At 33.4% G+C, this 13,344-nt stretch overlaps 1 protein-coding gene and 1 long non-coding RNA gene across 14 annotated transcripts; both read left to right on the forward strand.

Moving 5' to 3' along the window:
- Positions 1-1,578: 1,578 nt before the first annotated feature.
- LOC146941010 (uncharacterized) lies at positions 1,579-6,213 on the forward strand. Of its 13 annotated transcripts, none has more exons than XR_015032218.1 (9): positions 1,579-1,850; positions 2,149-2,275; positions 2,450-2,473; positions 2,561-2,627; positions 2,730-2,851; positions 4,017-4,101; positions 4,624-4,710; positions 5,026-5,071; positions 6,033-6,213. It is a non-coding gene; the product is annotated as an uncharacterized LOC146941010 (long non-coding RNA). The 13 variants fall into 13 exon arrangements; XR_015032219.1 differs by having other exon boundaries at positions 2,149-2,244; positions 2,336-2,473; XR_015032224.1 differs by lacking the exon at positions 6,033-6,213 and adding an exon at positions 5,486-5,818.
- Positions 6,214-7,141: 928 nt separating this feature from the next.
- Positions 7,142-11,935, forward strand: GCL1 (GCR2-like 1). The gene is made up of 5 exons (XM_085754803.1): positions 7,142-7,397; positions 7,866-8,041; positions 9,984-10,095; positions 10,634-11,104; positions 11,363-11,935. Exons 1-5 carry the CDS (start codon positions 7,251-7,253, stop codon positions 11,702-11,704), a joined length of 1,248 nt encoding a protein of 415 aa, XP_085610929.1. The 5' UTR covers positions 7,142-7,250; the 3' UTR covers positions 11,705-11,935.
- Positions 11,936-13,344: the final 1,409 nt, after the last annotated feature.

The following is a 13,344-nucleotide window of genomic DNA, read 5'->3' on the forward strand; positions in this document are numbered from 1 at the left end:
ATTAAGATTGTATAAATCCAGTCAGCCAACCAGCAAGTGCCACGTGTTCCTTCTTATCCACCAACATATTCTCTCTCCGCGTCTGGCCCATGCCACTCCCGCATGTCTGGCGCGTGGGCAGCACACGCTCTTTCGTCCAACAATTTCGCGCTGCGTGGCCTGCATATTCTTGCACTTTTCAGCATTCAACATGTTGAGAGTTTTCATCACCTCTCTCTTCCACATCATTTTTCAACAAAGGGTTAATAGTGGTTTACCCCCCTGTAATATAGGTCATTTTCGGTTTTCCCCTGTAAAATTTTCATTTTGGATTCCGTCCTTGTAATTTGAAGTTTTTTGATTTTGGACCTTCATGAATTTTGACTGTACAAAATCGATGATATGACAAGGGGTAACCCGAAATTTCCTCAAATTACTGGGGGCAAAAATTTTCATGAAGATCTAAAACCAAAAAATCTTCAAATTACAAGGTATGATCGTACCTGATCAGAAGGAGACTGCCGGTGCTTTGAATGCGGTGGTTGTGACGGTGGTGGACTGCGTCAGAATGCTTCTTGGAGCGGATGGGGGGTGTGTACCTGCAGGCACTCCGACGCTCAAGTCAGTAGAGATCAGAGAGTGAGGGTTTTAGAGGAAGAAAGAATTCTACCTAGGGGACTGCGGTGAGTCCCCTATTTATAGAGGTGGAGAGCTGCATAGCCGTTGAGGAGGCACGCCTGGCTCTGGCGGTTACGAAATCGTGGGAAGTGTAACCGCCAGAGATTTTATTGCGGGAACGTGCACAACGTGCAAGAGAGACGTTGGGGTTCGTTTGAACCGGTCTCTTTGCTTTGTGCACCCCCCTCCAGGCGAGGGGTATGTTGTAAGCAATAATGCCAAACGTGGAGTTTGGGCTTTGAATGATATTGGGCCTAAGTAAATGGGCCAAGAATCTCTTTGGCCGGTCCAGAACAAGGACGAAATCCAAAAAAAATATTTTACAGGGGAAAAACCGAAAAATGATCTATATTATAGGGGGTAAAACACTGTTAATCCTTCAACAAATTTCAACTACTCATTGCACAATTACTTTCAACACAACCATTGTAAATGGTCTTATATAGTAATTAAAGCAAATAAAAAAAACTCATGTCGACTTAGTTAATAAAAATTAAAGATATTTGTTTAGTTATGTCTTAGTTTTTTTTTATTTTATGAACGGCAGTTATGTCTTAGTTTTTAGTTTATTTATGTTTATGAGTAAAAAAAGGTTTATTCATTTTTATCTCCTTACATATTAGTGAATGCTAGTCAAATAAGCTAATACTTACCTTAATTTTTTTTTTTTTTTGTTGATAGAAATACTTACCTCATGAATGACATCTTTTAACAAAGATACATACCAGCTTAACTTTTTATAAAGTACTTTACCATCAGCAACAATACAATAATAAATTCAACGTTTTATTTGCCTTATCTCCTTTCTCAAGCACGTTTACTATATGCGCAACCATATATTTTTTTTTTTTTGAACAAGTATGCACAACCATACTTCAATTTAAAATTTAAACATATTTTTATGGATGGAAATTTTCCATTAATTTCACGAGTCTCACAATTAAGTACCGTGGGCTTTCAGATGAAAAATCGAACAAATCACTCAAGTACTTCCGTTGGTTTTTCTTGACAATTGAATTGTAATTGCAAAACAATCAATAACTCTTACAAAAGATTTTAGCCAAAATTGCCTGGTTTCACCTGTTCATCTCCATTCCGATGGGTTTAGTTTTTTAAATCCGGCCAATTTTTTTATCACGTGGATTTCCCCTTTTCGCGGAAGCTTGGCGGAGACAGTTTTTGAGTTGATTCAGGTTTGTTACTCAAACTGTTTTTTGTCTTTTAGGGGAATTTTTTGTCTTTTTGGTAAGATACTCCCACATCATAATCTTCTATTTTGTTTTGTTGTGAAAGTACAGATTCCTTTTGTCTCATGGGTGTCTCTTTGTTGAAATCTCCCTATTGCCCTCTTTGTAGTGTATAAATAGTTGTGTGTTCTGGTTGTTTTGTTCGGTTTTCTCGGTCCCCTTTCTTTTTCTGCTTCATCTGGTTCTGATTTTCTGGTTTTTGTTATCGGATTTGAGATGGATAACTGTTTTCATTCATTGGCAGTTGTTGCACTTGAAGGGAGGGGTGGCGTTTTAAGGTCAGGGTCCTTAGGATACGACCCTGACCTTAATCTGTTCAAGTTTTGCTGATTGATGAGAAGTAATTACTTTCATTTTGTTATTCATACTAGGTAGTGATTTTCCTCTTTGAATTATGTAATTGTGAATTATATCCTCTGTTATTGTTATAGGGTGCCACAACTAGGAAACAATTGCTGTATGTATTTTTTTAGAAGAATTAGGACCTAAATATGGAAAGTAATCTAAATACAGTATTGTATACTAATGGAGCTACTGTATTGCAGGTAAGTTTCTTGCCGACAGAGAAGGTGGGTTTAGGGATTGGGTTTGTTCAAGTCATTATCATTTTTTGTATTTGATTTTATGCTCATAACATGTTTGTGAAATTGTCTCAGGATAAGAAACTAATGTTGAATCTGCACAAATAACTTTTGCAGATTTTTCATTTCTCTAGATTATCATGTAAGTGCTGATCTTCTTACAATGGACTATCATTTGCATTGCTGAATCCTTTGTTTTTATTTGGTTAGTATTTTTAAGCTCCTCAAACTTTACATATGACAGGTGGAGCAGTTCCTAAAAGCATTCAAGTTGAAGAATTTTTATTTAGGTGTGGTTTTGTCAACTTATGAATTTATAGCTACAAATGAAAAATGGAGAATAATTTATGCAATTCGAGAAGGCAGGTTTGAGTTGTTATGCCATAGAACCTCTTATTATTTGTTTAAGCCATTGTTTTGAAGTTAAAAAGTTTTTTTTTTTAAAGGCTTTGAAATTAAAAAGTTGTCTCAATGTTTCATTGTTTATTTAAGTTAGTAGAACTTTGACTTTTTACTTAACACCAATTTTGTTTGACACAATCAAATATGTAAATGACACAAGAAATATGAAATATGACTTTTACAATTGTTGATCTTAATAGAGGAACAGGCTTAAGTTCACCTGTCTTCCTTTTTTCTTCTTCTTTTTAGTATGAAAAGCTTCTCACCATTTTTTTGCATGTATAAAATGACATGTCTATTTCCTCATACAAACAAAAATAAAATTCCAATTATGAATTTCAGAGGTCTTTTACACTTCTCCTTGAGTTAGTACCGCATATACTTTTTAGCATTAAAATTTATTGATCCCTTTGTTTTGAAGCAAACAACCAAACTCAAGAGCTTTGCAAACAAGTGTGATGAAGTATTATAACTAGCTTATTTGATAAACACTTTAAAGTGATTTATGTAAAGTGATGACTTCAGCTTATTTGATTTATCTATTTATTTATAATTTATAACTAGCATTGAATTTCATGGAGACTTATTATATCTTTATTTTCATTTTCTACCTTCTAGATAATGAGTTTGAATAACATGAGATAGAAATCAAGGTTGGGATTAGTAAAAATCAAAGGGAATTCACAGCTTTTGTTCTCTGCCCGTTTGTGTTGAGAGACTTCATTTTGGCAAGACATGTTTTGAATTTCATATTTGTTAGTGTAGATAAGTGATAAAATAATGTTGATTTTCATATTTTGAATTTCAATAACTCTTTCAAAAGAGAATAGCAAAATTGTTTACTATTGAAACACCAATTTAGTGAGTTCGGTTTTCACTCAATTGTTTAGCTTGGTTTTGTCAGATTCAATTGCCTTTTTTCTGTGAAAATCTGTTGTACTTCTGCTGTTGCATTTTGTCAGAATGATATCAATTTGATTGTGTTGTTTGTTATTGTCTGAGTTGCAGATAAGGCATTTGTTATTGTTGTTAATTACTATAAATATTTGCATATGGGATGGATCTGCTCATGTATCAAAACCTCGCTGATATTACTTTTGTTGTGCGTTTGTTATTGTCTGAGTTGCAGATAAGGCATTTGTGCAGAATGTGATGAATATAACTAGGCTCTTGATCAATCCTGACATTCCAGAGGCTCTTCAATTGAAGAATGGGTATGTTTTTTTATTGTATATCTATATAACTTTGGAAATTTTCTGATGTAGATGTCATTGTATATCAATTGTTGTGACGTGTGTGCTATATTTCTGGGTGGGCTTTGATGGAGTTGAGACATCCAAGACTGTTAATGGATTGGTTGAAGGAATTTAGGAGGAATGAGAGTTATGAATATGACTGTGGTTGGGTGGTTGATTGAAATGCAGTGTAATTTGGAACGGGAAGTGATTGTGTACAACTAAAGGGAGATGGGATTATTGTGGTAGTATTAATTGTTGAGGTTGTTGTCGTTGTCTATTCTTTTTACTATGAAGCCATTTCCTGTGTGTAGATTCAGTTGAGTTTTTTTTGGTTGAAGTAGATTCAGAAAAGTTTTTTGAAAAGGAAAACAATTTTTACCAAATATTCTACCTTCTTTTGTTATGACTTGATTTTTTCTTTATATTTATTTTTTTGGGTTTTGTTGGGTACCATTCATCTCGCATGTTATTTCTATTTGGCCTTTTTTTTTGTTGCAGAGGAGTTTCATGTCGAGCCTATTTGTCCACACAAGATTTGTTTTGCTTAATAATCAGTCACTTTCATGATTGTTGTCCTGAACAAAGGTATAGGCAATGAGAAACAAACAACTGCATTCATACTACATTCTCATGAGTATAGCCACAATTGATGTTCAATAATGAGAAACATGTTTAGTTGAAAATGCATGACATCTATGGGACAATATTATGCTTTTGGTTATTTTGTTTTATTTCATTGCTTTTTGCATTTTTGTGATTGTGAATTGGTTTGTAATTAAAATAGATAGCTTCTATAATTGCAGCTTCGTTTACAAGCAATGGTCAACTACACTCTGCAAATTATAATGTATTTTGAGCACCATCATCATTTTCATATATCATGCGGTGTTTGTTTTCCAGGTTGGTGTTTGTTACCCAGCTTAGGACTTTCAGTGAAAGTACAAAGGTATACCAACTCATTTCTTCATCTTATATCTTTCATTCTAGGGAATTTTTTTTTAGCTTTTAGAACTTTAAAATCTGACCTTTTTTGAGTTATAAAGCTTTATAATCTTAAAAGCAGGTTACCTTAAAGTATTACTTTGTTAAAAGCAGGTTACTTTTTCAATAGGATTTTAAAGAAGTTTTTGAACTTACATATCTGACCTTTTTGAATCTATGAAGCTGTATTAGTTAGTTTAAATCTCCATGCCTTTTTACAACTTCGAAAACTGAACTCTTTTAACCGTGTAAAGTCTTACTTAGTTTAAAGCTTCATTTATTTTTAAAGAGGGTTTTAAAGAGAAGAAGAAACTAACTAATATAGAAGATGAGGTTAAATTGACACAAGTTTAAAGATTGATGAGACATTTACGTGTAGTAGCTGCAATCAAGAAACGTCTATGGAGAAGCACCTTATGCTTGATAAAGCAACTTCAGCTACAACATTTAATTTTAAAAGGTTTACAAGAGGTGGATATACTGTCAAATAAATTTACAGTCATGTTAGTTTCTCTACAGATTTGGATTTTGACTCATTTTTTATGTAACACCTACTTCTCATACATTATCTATATGCAGTTATTGAGCATATATGATATACACCTAATTCATGACATTACTTTTGCTCTGTACATTCTACTCCAGAATTGACATCATTTGATGGATGATGACTCTTTGGTAAAATGTAATGGAAAACTCTTTTTATAGCTTAGCTTAACCCCATTTCATAATTATATTTATATAGGTTATGTTTGAAAATGAAAAGTTATAGTATATCCAGTATTGATTCTTTCATATACTCATGGATTGTTTGATTAATGCACACGCTTTTTGCAAAAATGTAAGCGGATAGGCACTAATGAGTTATAATACTTTGTAAATGATATATACATGCTTTGATGTATCATTCTTTCTTGACTCTGTAGAAATGTTCAGCAAGCCGTTCATGATAGTCTATTTGCTTCACCAACAAAAGCATTGAATAGCAAGCTTTCAATTATATTTAATTGAAATTCGGAATTTAGCTTTGTTTTCGTGGATCGATTGTCATTTTAGATTAAACTGGACAGTGCAATGTCCCAATATAAAAGAAGAAAAAAAAACAAATTAAATTGGTGTGTCATCCATTTCCAAGGACAAATGTATTGCGTAAATGTTGGTTTATACGTATTATTTAACTAATAAAAATGAACATGTCGTAGAAGAATTTTTTTTGTTGGTTTATACGTATGAAATGGAGAATCGATGCAAGCATATTTTGTAGATGATTTTAAAGTTTTAGTGTTCTTAGCTTTTGTGTTCGTGTGGTGTGCACATCATTTGATATGTGTCATGTCATCGGTTGTAACACACGTAATATTTATTTTTATACAAATTGTCGTGTAGATTGTCGACGACGTGTAGTCGAATGTCAACTGTTTTCCACCCGTGCATCGCACGGGCACGACACTAGTTCTCATACAAGAGGACATGGCTTTCAAAAGGGCCTTAAACAATTCACATACAAAGACTCACAACAATAAACTTAATTAACATAAATTTATTTTGTCTTATCTCCTTTCTTAAGCAAATTTATGTGCACAATCATATTTTAAAATTTAAATTTTATACATATATTTCTGAATAAAATTTTCCCATGAATGACAAGCATCTCACACTAGTTTCCTCAAAAAAAAAAAATCTCACACTAGTGACATATATAGAATTAAATACCATGGTCTTTCAGATGAAAAACCAAACAAATTATTCAATTCCTTCCTTAACAATTGAATTGAAATTGGAAAACAATTTCCTGGACAATGGGGACATGGATTTCTGATCCTGTGCCCTAACATAACATCCAAATCAAGTGGCAAATATCTTATCCAAAACACCACGTGATTCACGTGATGATATGCATAGTTACAAAAAGTGCTTACGTGGCAGTTAGGCATACCGTCTTACCATACACCGACACTACACAGAACCATAGCTCGACACGTTTGCTTCACACAAGAGTACTATAAAGTTGTAAACAAAGCAACCGAATCTATTCACTTTGGATTGGGTCAGTCAGAGAAATTATCATCTATTATATTCTTCTTCATTTTTTACTTCCAGTTTTTTCACCAATTGAATTGCAAAATTTGCTCACAATAGAGACAATGACATCTTCAGTGATTGAGGGTGGACACGATGAGGCTATACATGAGCCTTCGGATTTGATCGCAGAAAATATGAATCCTACGGTTGGAAATCTTTCACTTCCTAATGAAACATTCTTAAAAGCTGCAATCTCTCTCAAGGATGAGGTATGTGTTGATGAATTGTAGTTCATTTTGTTTCATTTCTTGTTTGCTTTGTAGCACAAAGGTGTGTCTTGTGTCAGACACGACATAATTATGTTAGTATATGTATCTGTGTCCGTGTTTGTGCTTTAAAAGTTTGAATTAGTCGTTTAGTTTTGTGCCAAAATGTTACTCCCTCCGTTCCTTTATAATTGTCACTTTTGCATAAAATTTTTGTTTCTAAATAACTGTCGTTTTCAAAGTTCAAAGTATTATTAAATGTGGCTTTACCTATATTACCCCTATATATTTATTGCAGAGAGAGAAATGTATGAAATGAAGTATTAAATGATTAAGGTTATTATAGGAAAAAGATAAATTGTTGTATCAAAAGTAGTAAAAGTATTTGTTGTCTTGGTTTGTGTAAAAAGTCAAAATGTGACAATTAAAAAGGAACAGAGGGAGTAACAAGTATTGAAATTATGGGTGCAGGTGGTGGAGGTGAATTGGAATCGGAGAGAAGTGATTGATCCAACGGTGTATACTGGCTTGCTTGGTACGGCTTTCACTTGCCTGCGATCGTACGAGGTTACCGGCTGCCATAAGGACTTGGTGTTATGTTCGGAGATCATTGACACATGTGCCACTGTTGCACGTGACTCCCTCAGGTACTCTTTACTTTACTAATTTACTTTCTATTATGTTTGAAATATTAGAGTATGCACTTAAATAAATAAACACACCTTGCGTGTACGCATTTAGCATAATTAGAATACATCTATATACAATTTTTTTTTATTTTTTTATTTTTTGGTATATACAAATTTATTTGCTAGGTAAAATATGATTTAATGTAATTGAATATTAACAAAAATAAAGACGTTAAATAATGAGCGGAAGTATATGTGCTATGCGGATGGTATAATTCTCTTTGGGACAATATGAGATTCCGATAGCGTAACTTTCAGGCAACTTTGCGAAATTTACTCCTGTTCTGTCCAAGGGACACAATATTGATAGAATGATAGGTTGCCTATTAATGACTAGTGACTACATTCTACCTTAGGACTCGATAGCGGATCGTGCCTAACATATTAAGGGGAGCGAAAAATACTAACGTAAAAGTCATATACAATTTTACTTAATTGAGAGGAGTCAAATGAGGGAGGGTCTAGTAATTTTTAGTATCTTCCTGTGTAATTTTTTTTTTTTTTGTGGGGATAATGCTTTGATGGGTTTCTTAAGAGCTCCGCCACCGTTCATCAACTTAATTGTACTCAAAGTTTTTAATAGTATCAAATTTGATTATAATTTTTGTGAAATGTTAACCAATGCCTCCGGGGCACCGGTTAAAGGAGCAAATATAATAATTTTTGAATTGAAAACTGTGTAATCAATGCATAAAAAGCTTAAGTGTCTTTTTTCACTTGCAATTTCTTCTTTTGGCTTCCTTAACCAGTTCCCAGGGGCATCGGTTAACATAACCCTAATGACAAACATGTATCTCTGACTCTTTTTCTCTTAGTTCAAACTAGTTAAGCTACCAAACTTCATTATTTGTTTTTAAAAATTTATTATCAACTTTTATAAAATAATAATATTGTTATCAACATGTTTAACACACAAGTGCGTGTGAATTGACTATATTTTATTCATTGCAAGATTGTTCATACTTGCTTATATAATTTCTGTTTCTCATTTTTTTTTATTAAATTCAATTTCTATCTCATTTCATACTAATAATTAATTTTTGTAAAGGTCTTGTTAACGAGTGCATTCGTGATGCTCTTTAAGGTTTTTAATTTAAAAAATGATTCCTTAAAAAATTAAATATCTCAATTTTTAATGTATTAAATACAATTTTTCATAAAAACTTATTATTTAAAATTCTTAAAAGTGCCTCCAGAGATCATACTTATCCGCATTTCTTTTTTTGGCTTGAACATCTTTTTAGTCCCTTATCTTTATTTCGGGTTTCATATTGGTCTCTTATTTAAAAAAAAAAAAAGTGTAAATAGGTCCTTTAATTTGTTTATTTAGTACCGCATTAGTCTTTTCTGTCCATCAATAGGCTAACAATGTTAACTTTAGTACATGTGACATGTAAGTCAACATCTCCTTCTTCCCACTTTACCAATTCCCTTATAAATTAAAATAAAGGTTTATTGAAACCCATGTTTTTCCCAATTCTTCAGCCCAAATTAGAGATCGCAACCAATCTTCTTCCTCGTCTGAGCTAACATATAAAACTCAGGAGGTTTCTCATCAACTTTCTTTATAAAATCGTTGAACAATGGTGCAGAGGTGGATCCAAAACAAATTCGCATGGATCTCGTATTTCAAAATCACAAATTTGCAAGGAAATGACTAACGTGGTACCAATTAAATAAATTTGACCTATATGCATTTTTTTTTAAATAAAAGACCAATATGAACCCTGCAATAAAGATAAGGGACCGAAAAAGTGTTTTGAGTTTTTTTTTTTAATAGAAAAAAGGTGTTTAAGTTTTTATAGATGGTGTGTAGTTATAGACTTATAGTGTGAATCAAGTCCACACTCATTAAGTCATTATGGTCCATTATTAAATCTCTAACAAAAGATATTTGCAGACACGTGACTTTTCTGTGTGGTAGAGGAGGCCTATACGCGCTTGGAGCTGTGGTTGCTAATTACATGGGGGACCTCCAAAAGCGTGACCTGTTTTTGGGTCTATTCATGGAGGTAATCTCAATAATACTACTAAAATAGTAATACCCACTTTCTATGCTCGTGCTTCATTATTCAGGTGCACAATTTGTGTGTTTGCATATTAGTTTTAAAGATAGTAATTTGTCTCAAACGTATGGACTAAAATACAACACACAAAATTTGTAATTTGATTTAATTGAAATTTTTTGGTTGGCTTCACAAGCTCTTAGATGAAAAAATCTATTTGATCTATCATGATGGACCTACTTACTAAAATTAGTTTGTGTGAAAGAAGAGAGTCTTTTTATCTGTTTCCATATTTGTGAATTGTGACCACATGAAAATTGGACCACTAATGTCTAATGGGATATCTCAAAATACTCTACATTTGTACATACAATCATGATGCAAAAATGTGATTATTCCACACACTGCCCCACATCCTGCTATGTCAACATTCATCACCAATTTACGATTCATTTCAAAATGACATTAATAACAAATATTAATCGATTATAAAACTTTATAATTAAACTATGATAAAAGTTAAAATGCTTTTAATGATGTGTAGGTGGCAAACGAGAGAGCCCTGCCTGTTGGACCCGAGGAAGGTGGTTTTGGGATGTCATATGATCTTCTATACGGACGAGCTGGATTCCTATGGGCTGCATTGTTCCTAAACAAGCACCTAGGTGAAGATACAGTGTCCAAAGACATTCTAATGCCTATTATTGATGCAGTATTGGCCGGCGGTAGAGCAGGAGCGTCTGATATCAAAGACTGTCCGTTGATGTATCGATGGCACGGGACGAGGTACTTAGGTGCAGCAAATGGCCTTGCTGGTATTCTTCATGTGCTCCTTCATTTTCCACTTCCAAGTGAATATGCTGAAGATGTCAAGGGAACTTTGAGATATTTGATAAGTAAAAGATTCCCTCATAGTGGAAATTACCCATCAAGTGAAGGGAATCCAAGAGATAAGTTAGTGCAGTGGAGTCATGGTGCAACTGGGATGGCTATTACATTGTCTAAAGCAGCACAGGTAATACACTATCTTCCAAAACAAATCATAATTCATAACTTGTCTTCATGGTTTGTGGTTAATTGATAACACATTATCAATCGAGTTAAATAAGTTTTTTGTCCCTATAAATATATCATATTTTGTTTAGTCCCTCTAAATTTTTCCTGCAAATGGTAGTCTTTCAAATGTTTTCTGTTAGCAAATTCCGTCATCATCATTTGTAAATGTTGCACACATACGAAAATTGATAACACCTCCGGATATATTTGTTTGCAGGTTTTTCCAAATGACAGGGAACTACGAGATGCAGCAATAGAAGCAGGGGAAGTTGTATGGAAAAATGGATTGGTAAAGAAAGTGGGACTTGCTGATGGCGTATCTGGAAATGCCTATGCTTTTCTTTCACTCTACAAACTAACCAAAGATATTATATATGAAGAGAGGGCAAAATCATTCTCTTGTTTCTTGTATGATAAAGCTAGAGCTCTGGCACTTGAAGAGCAAGTTGTTGCGGATGGCAATGGCTACTCTCTCTTCCATGGACTTGCTGGGACAGCATGTCTTTGGTTTGATCTGATTGCACCTGATAACTCTAGGTTTCCAGGTTATGAATTATAGATGGTTCTTCCCTATATAAAATGGTTATTTTGTAATAGGAATACTGTGTTAATATGCAGGCATGATAATGTGTACTAAAAGCCTGATTTAAGACTTCTTTTATATACAGAATTTACCTTAAACTTATAATTGAAGTAGCTTCAACTAAAGAAGCTACTAGTAACAAGTGAACCACCAAATTGTGACCTGAAATCATGAGTGTTGTATAATTTAAGACTCCAAATTTACAAACGTAGCTACGTCACATCAGTCAAAATATTAGCTTTGTCACGTAGCTACGTTAGACGTGCTGATGTGTCATGTTAAATGATATTGAATTGTTCACGTTAATGACATGTCATATGTAGAAAAACACCAGTTTCATGACGGAGTTAAATCGATCTCTTTACTTTCATTATTTTCTCTTTCATTGACATAACTGTAACAGAATAATTTAATATCATCTAACATGATACACTACTAAAAAACAAAAATTAGTGAGAGAAATTTAGTGAGGGAAAACATCAATTCCCTCTCTAATTCCGTCATTAAATTTTGTGATTAAAGAATTTGTGAGAGATTTTAATATTTTCCTCACTAACTTCCCTCCCTAATTTTGCTTTTCCTAGTAGTGATACATCGGCACCATCTTTCATTTTGGTCTTGTCTCCTATAGCTCCCCCATCTCCTAACATCATGTTTTTCACTTTCCAATACACTTTTGATGTTGATGTGATTTTTGTGAAGCTACAATTGCAAGCTTCTACTCGGTCGTGCTTTTGGGCCCATTTGGACGTTGTTCCAAACAGGCTCTAGTTCGTTGTATTTAATAATGAGATGGTCTTCTTCTTTTTTATCATTCATTTTCACTAAGATTTTTAATGCTTTTCCCGACTCTATATTTTATTTGTGGTTACTTTGATAAATTAGATTCAAATCTCCAGACTCTCTACGTTGACAGCAACAATAATCTGGGTAAACTAGTTTAAAGCATGTGTTTGAAGTTTAGTGTTTCAATAATAATTTATGGTGTTTGTTGTCATTTGATTTTTCTCATCATGCATGGTGTTTGATCCAGTTGCTTATTTATCATGTTTAAAGATCTAAATCAAATTTTATTGTCGGATTTCTTAAAATTAAAAATTAACACAAAGTTTTGAAAAATATGTCAAAACTTGAGGACCTCAATGTTCCTTGATTAAGGTTCAAACCTTGAACTTAACACAATTTGACATGCTTTGGCCGCTTGACTCTTGGACAAGTTCACCAGTTGAAGGGTTGTACCATATAGTTTATGGTTTGATGAGTAGAGAGATTTATAGAAAGTAGATAATTGGATTTCGTGATTTATTGATTAATTTGGGGATTTTTAAGTTTTAGCAATTTTTGATTTTGAGAAAGAAGATAAACTGAGACGCATGATATGGTTGTTGGGTCTTCCTTTCTTTTTTTTATTCGAAAATTTTTATGTCAAAGTATTTCATATGACGTGTCATCAACTAACATCGACGAGCCACGTTGTCATTTTAGATATATCAATATCTTTAATGAACTCTTATACATGAATTACCTTAGGTGACATACACCCTTTAATACGCACACACAATTGTGACATATGGCAAAAACAGTGAAAGAAGAGATGAGATGCGGTGGTGATGTGA

This window comes from Medicago sativa, chromosome 3, assembly GCF_051527215.1.
Source record: "Medicago sativa cultivar Bolivia chromosome 3, Bolivia_mono, whole genome shotgun sequence".
Taxonomy (NCBI): Eukaryota; Viridiplantae; Streptophyta; class Magnoliopsida; order Fabales; family Fabaceae; genus Medicago; species Medicago sativa.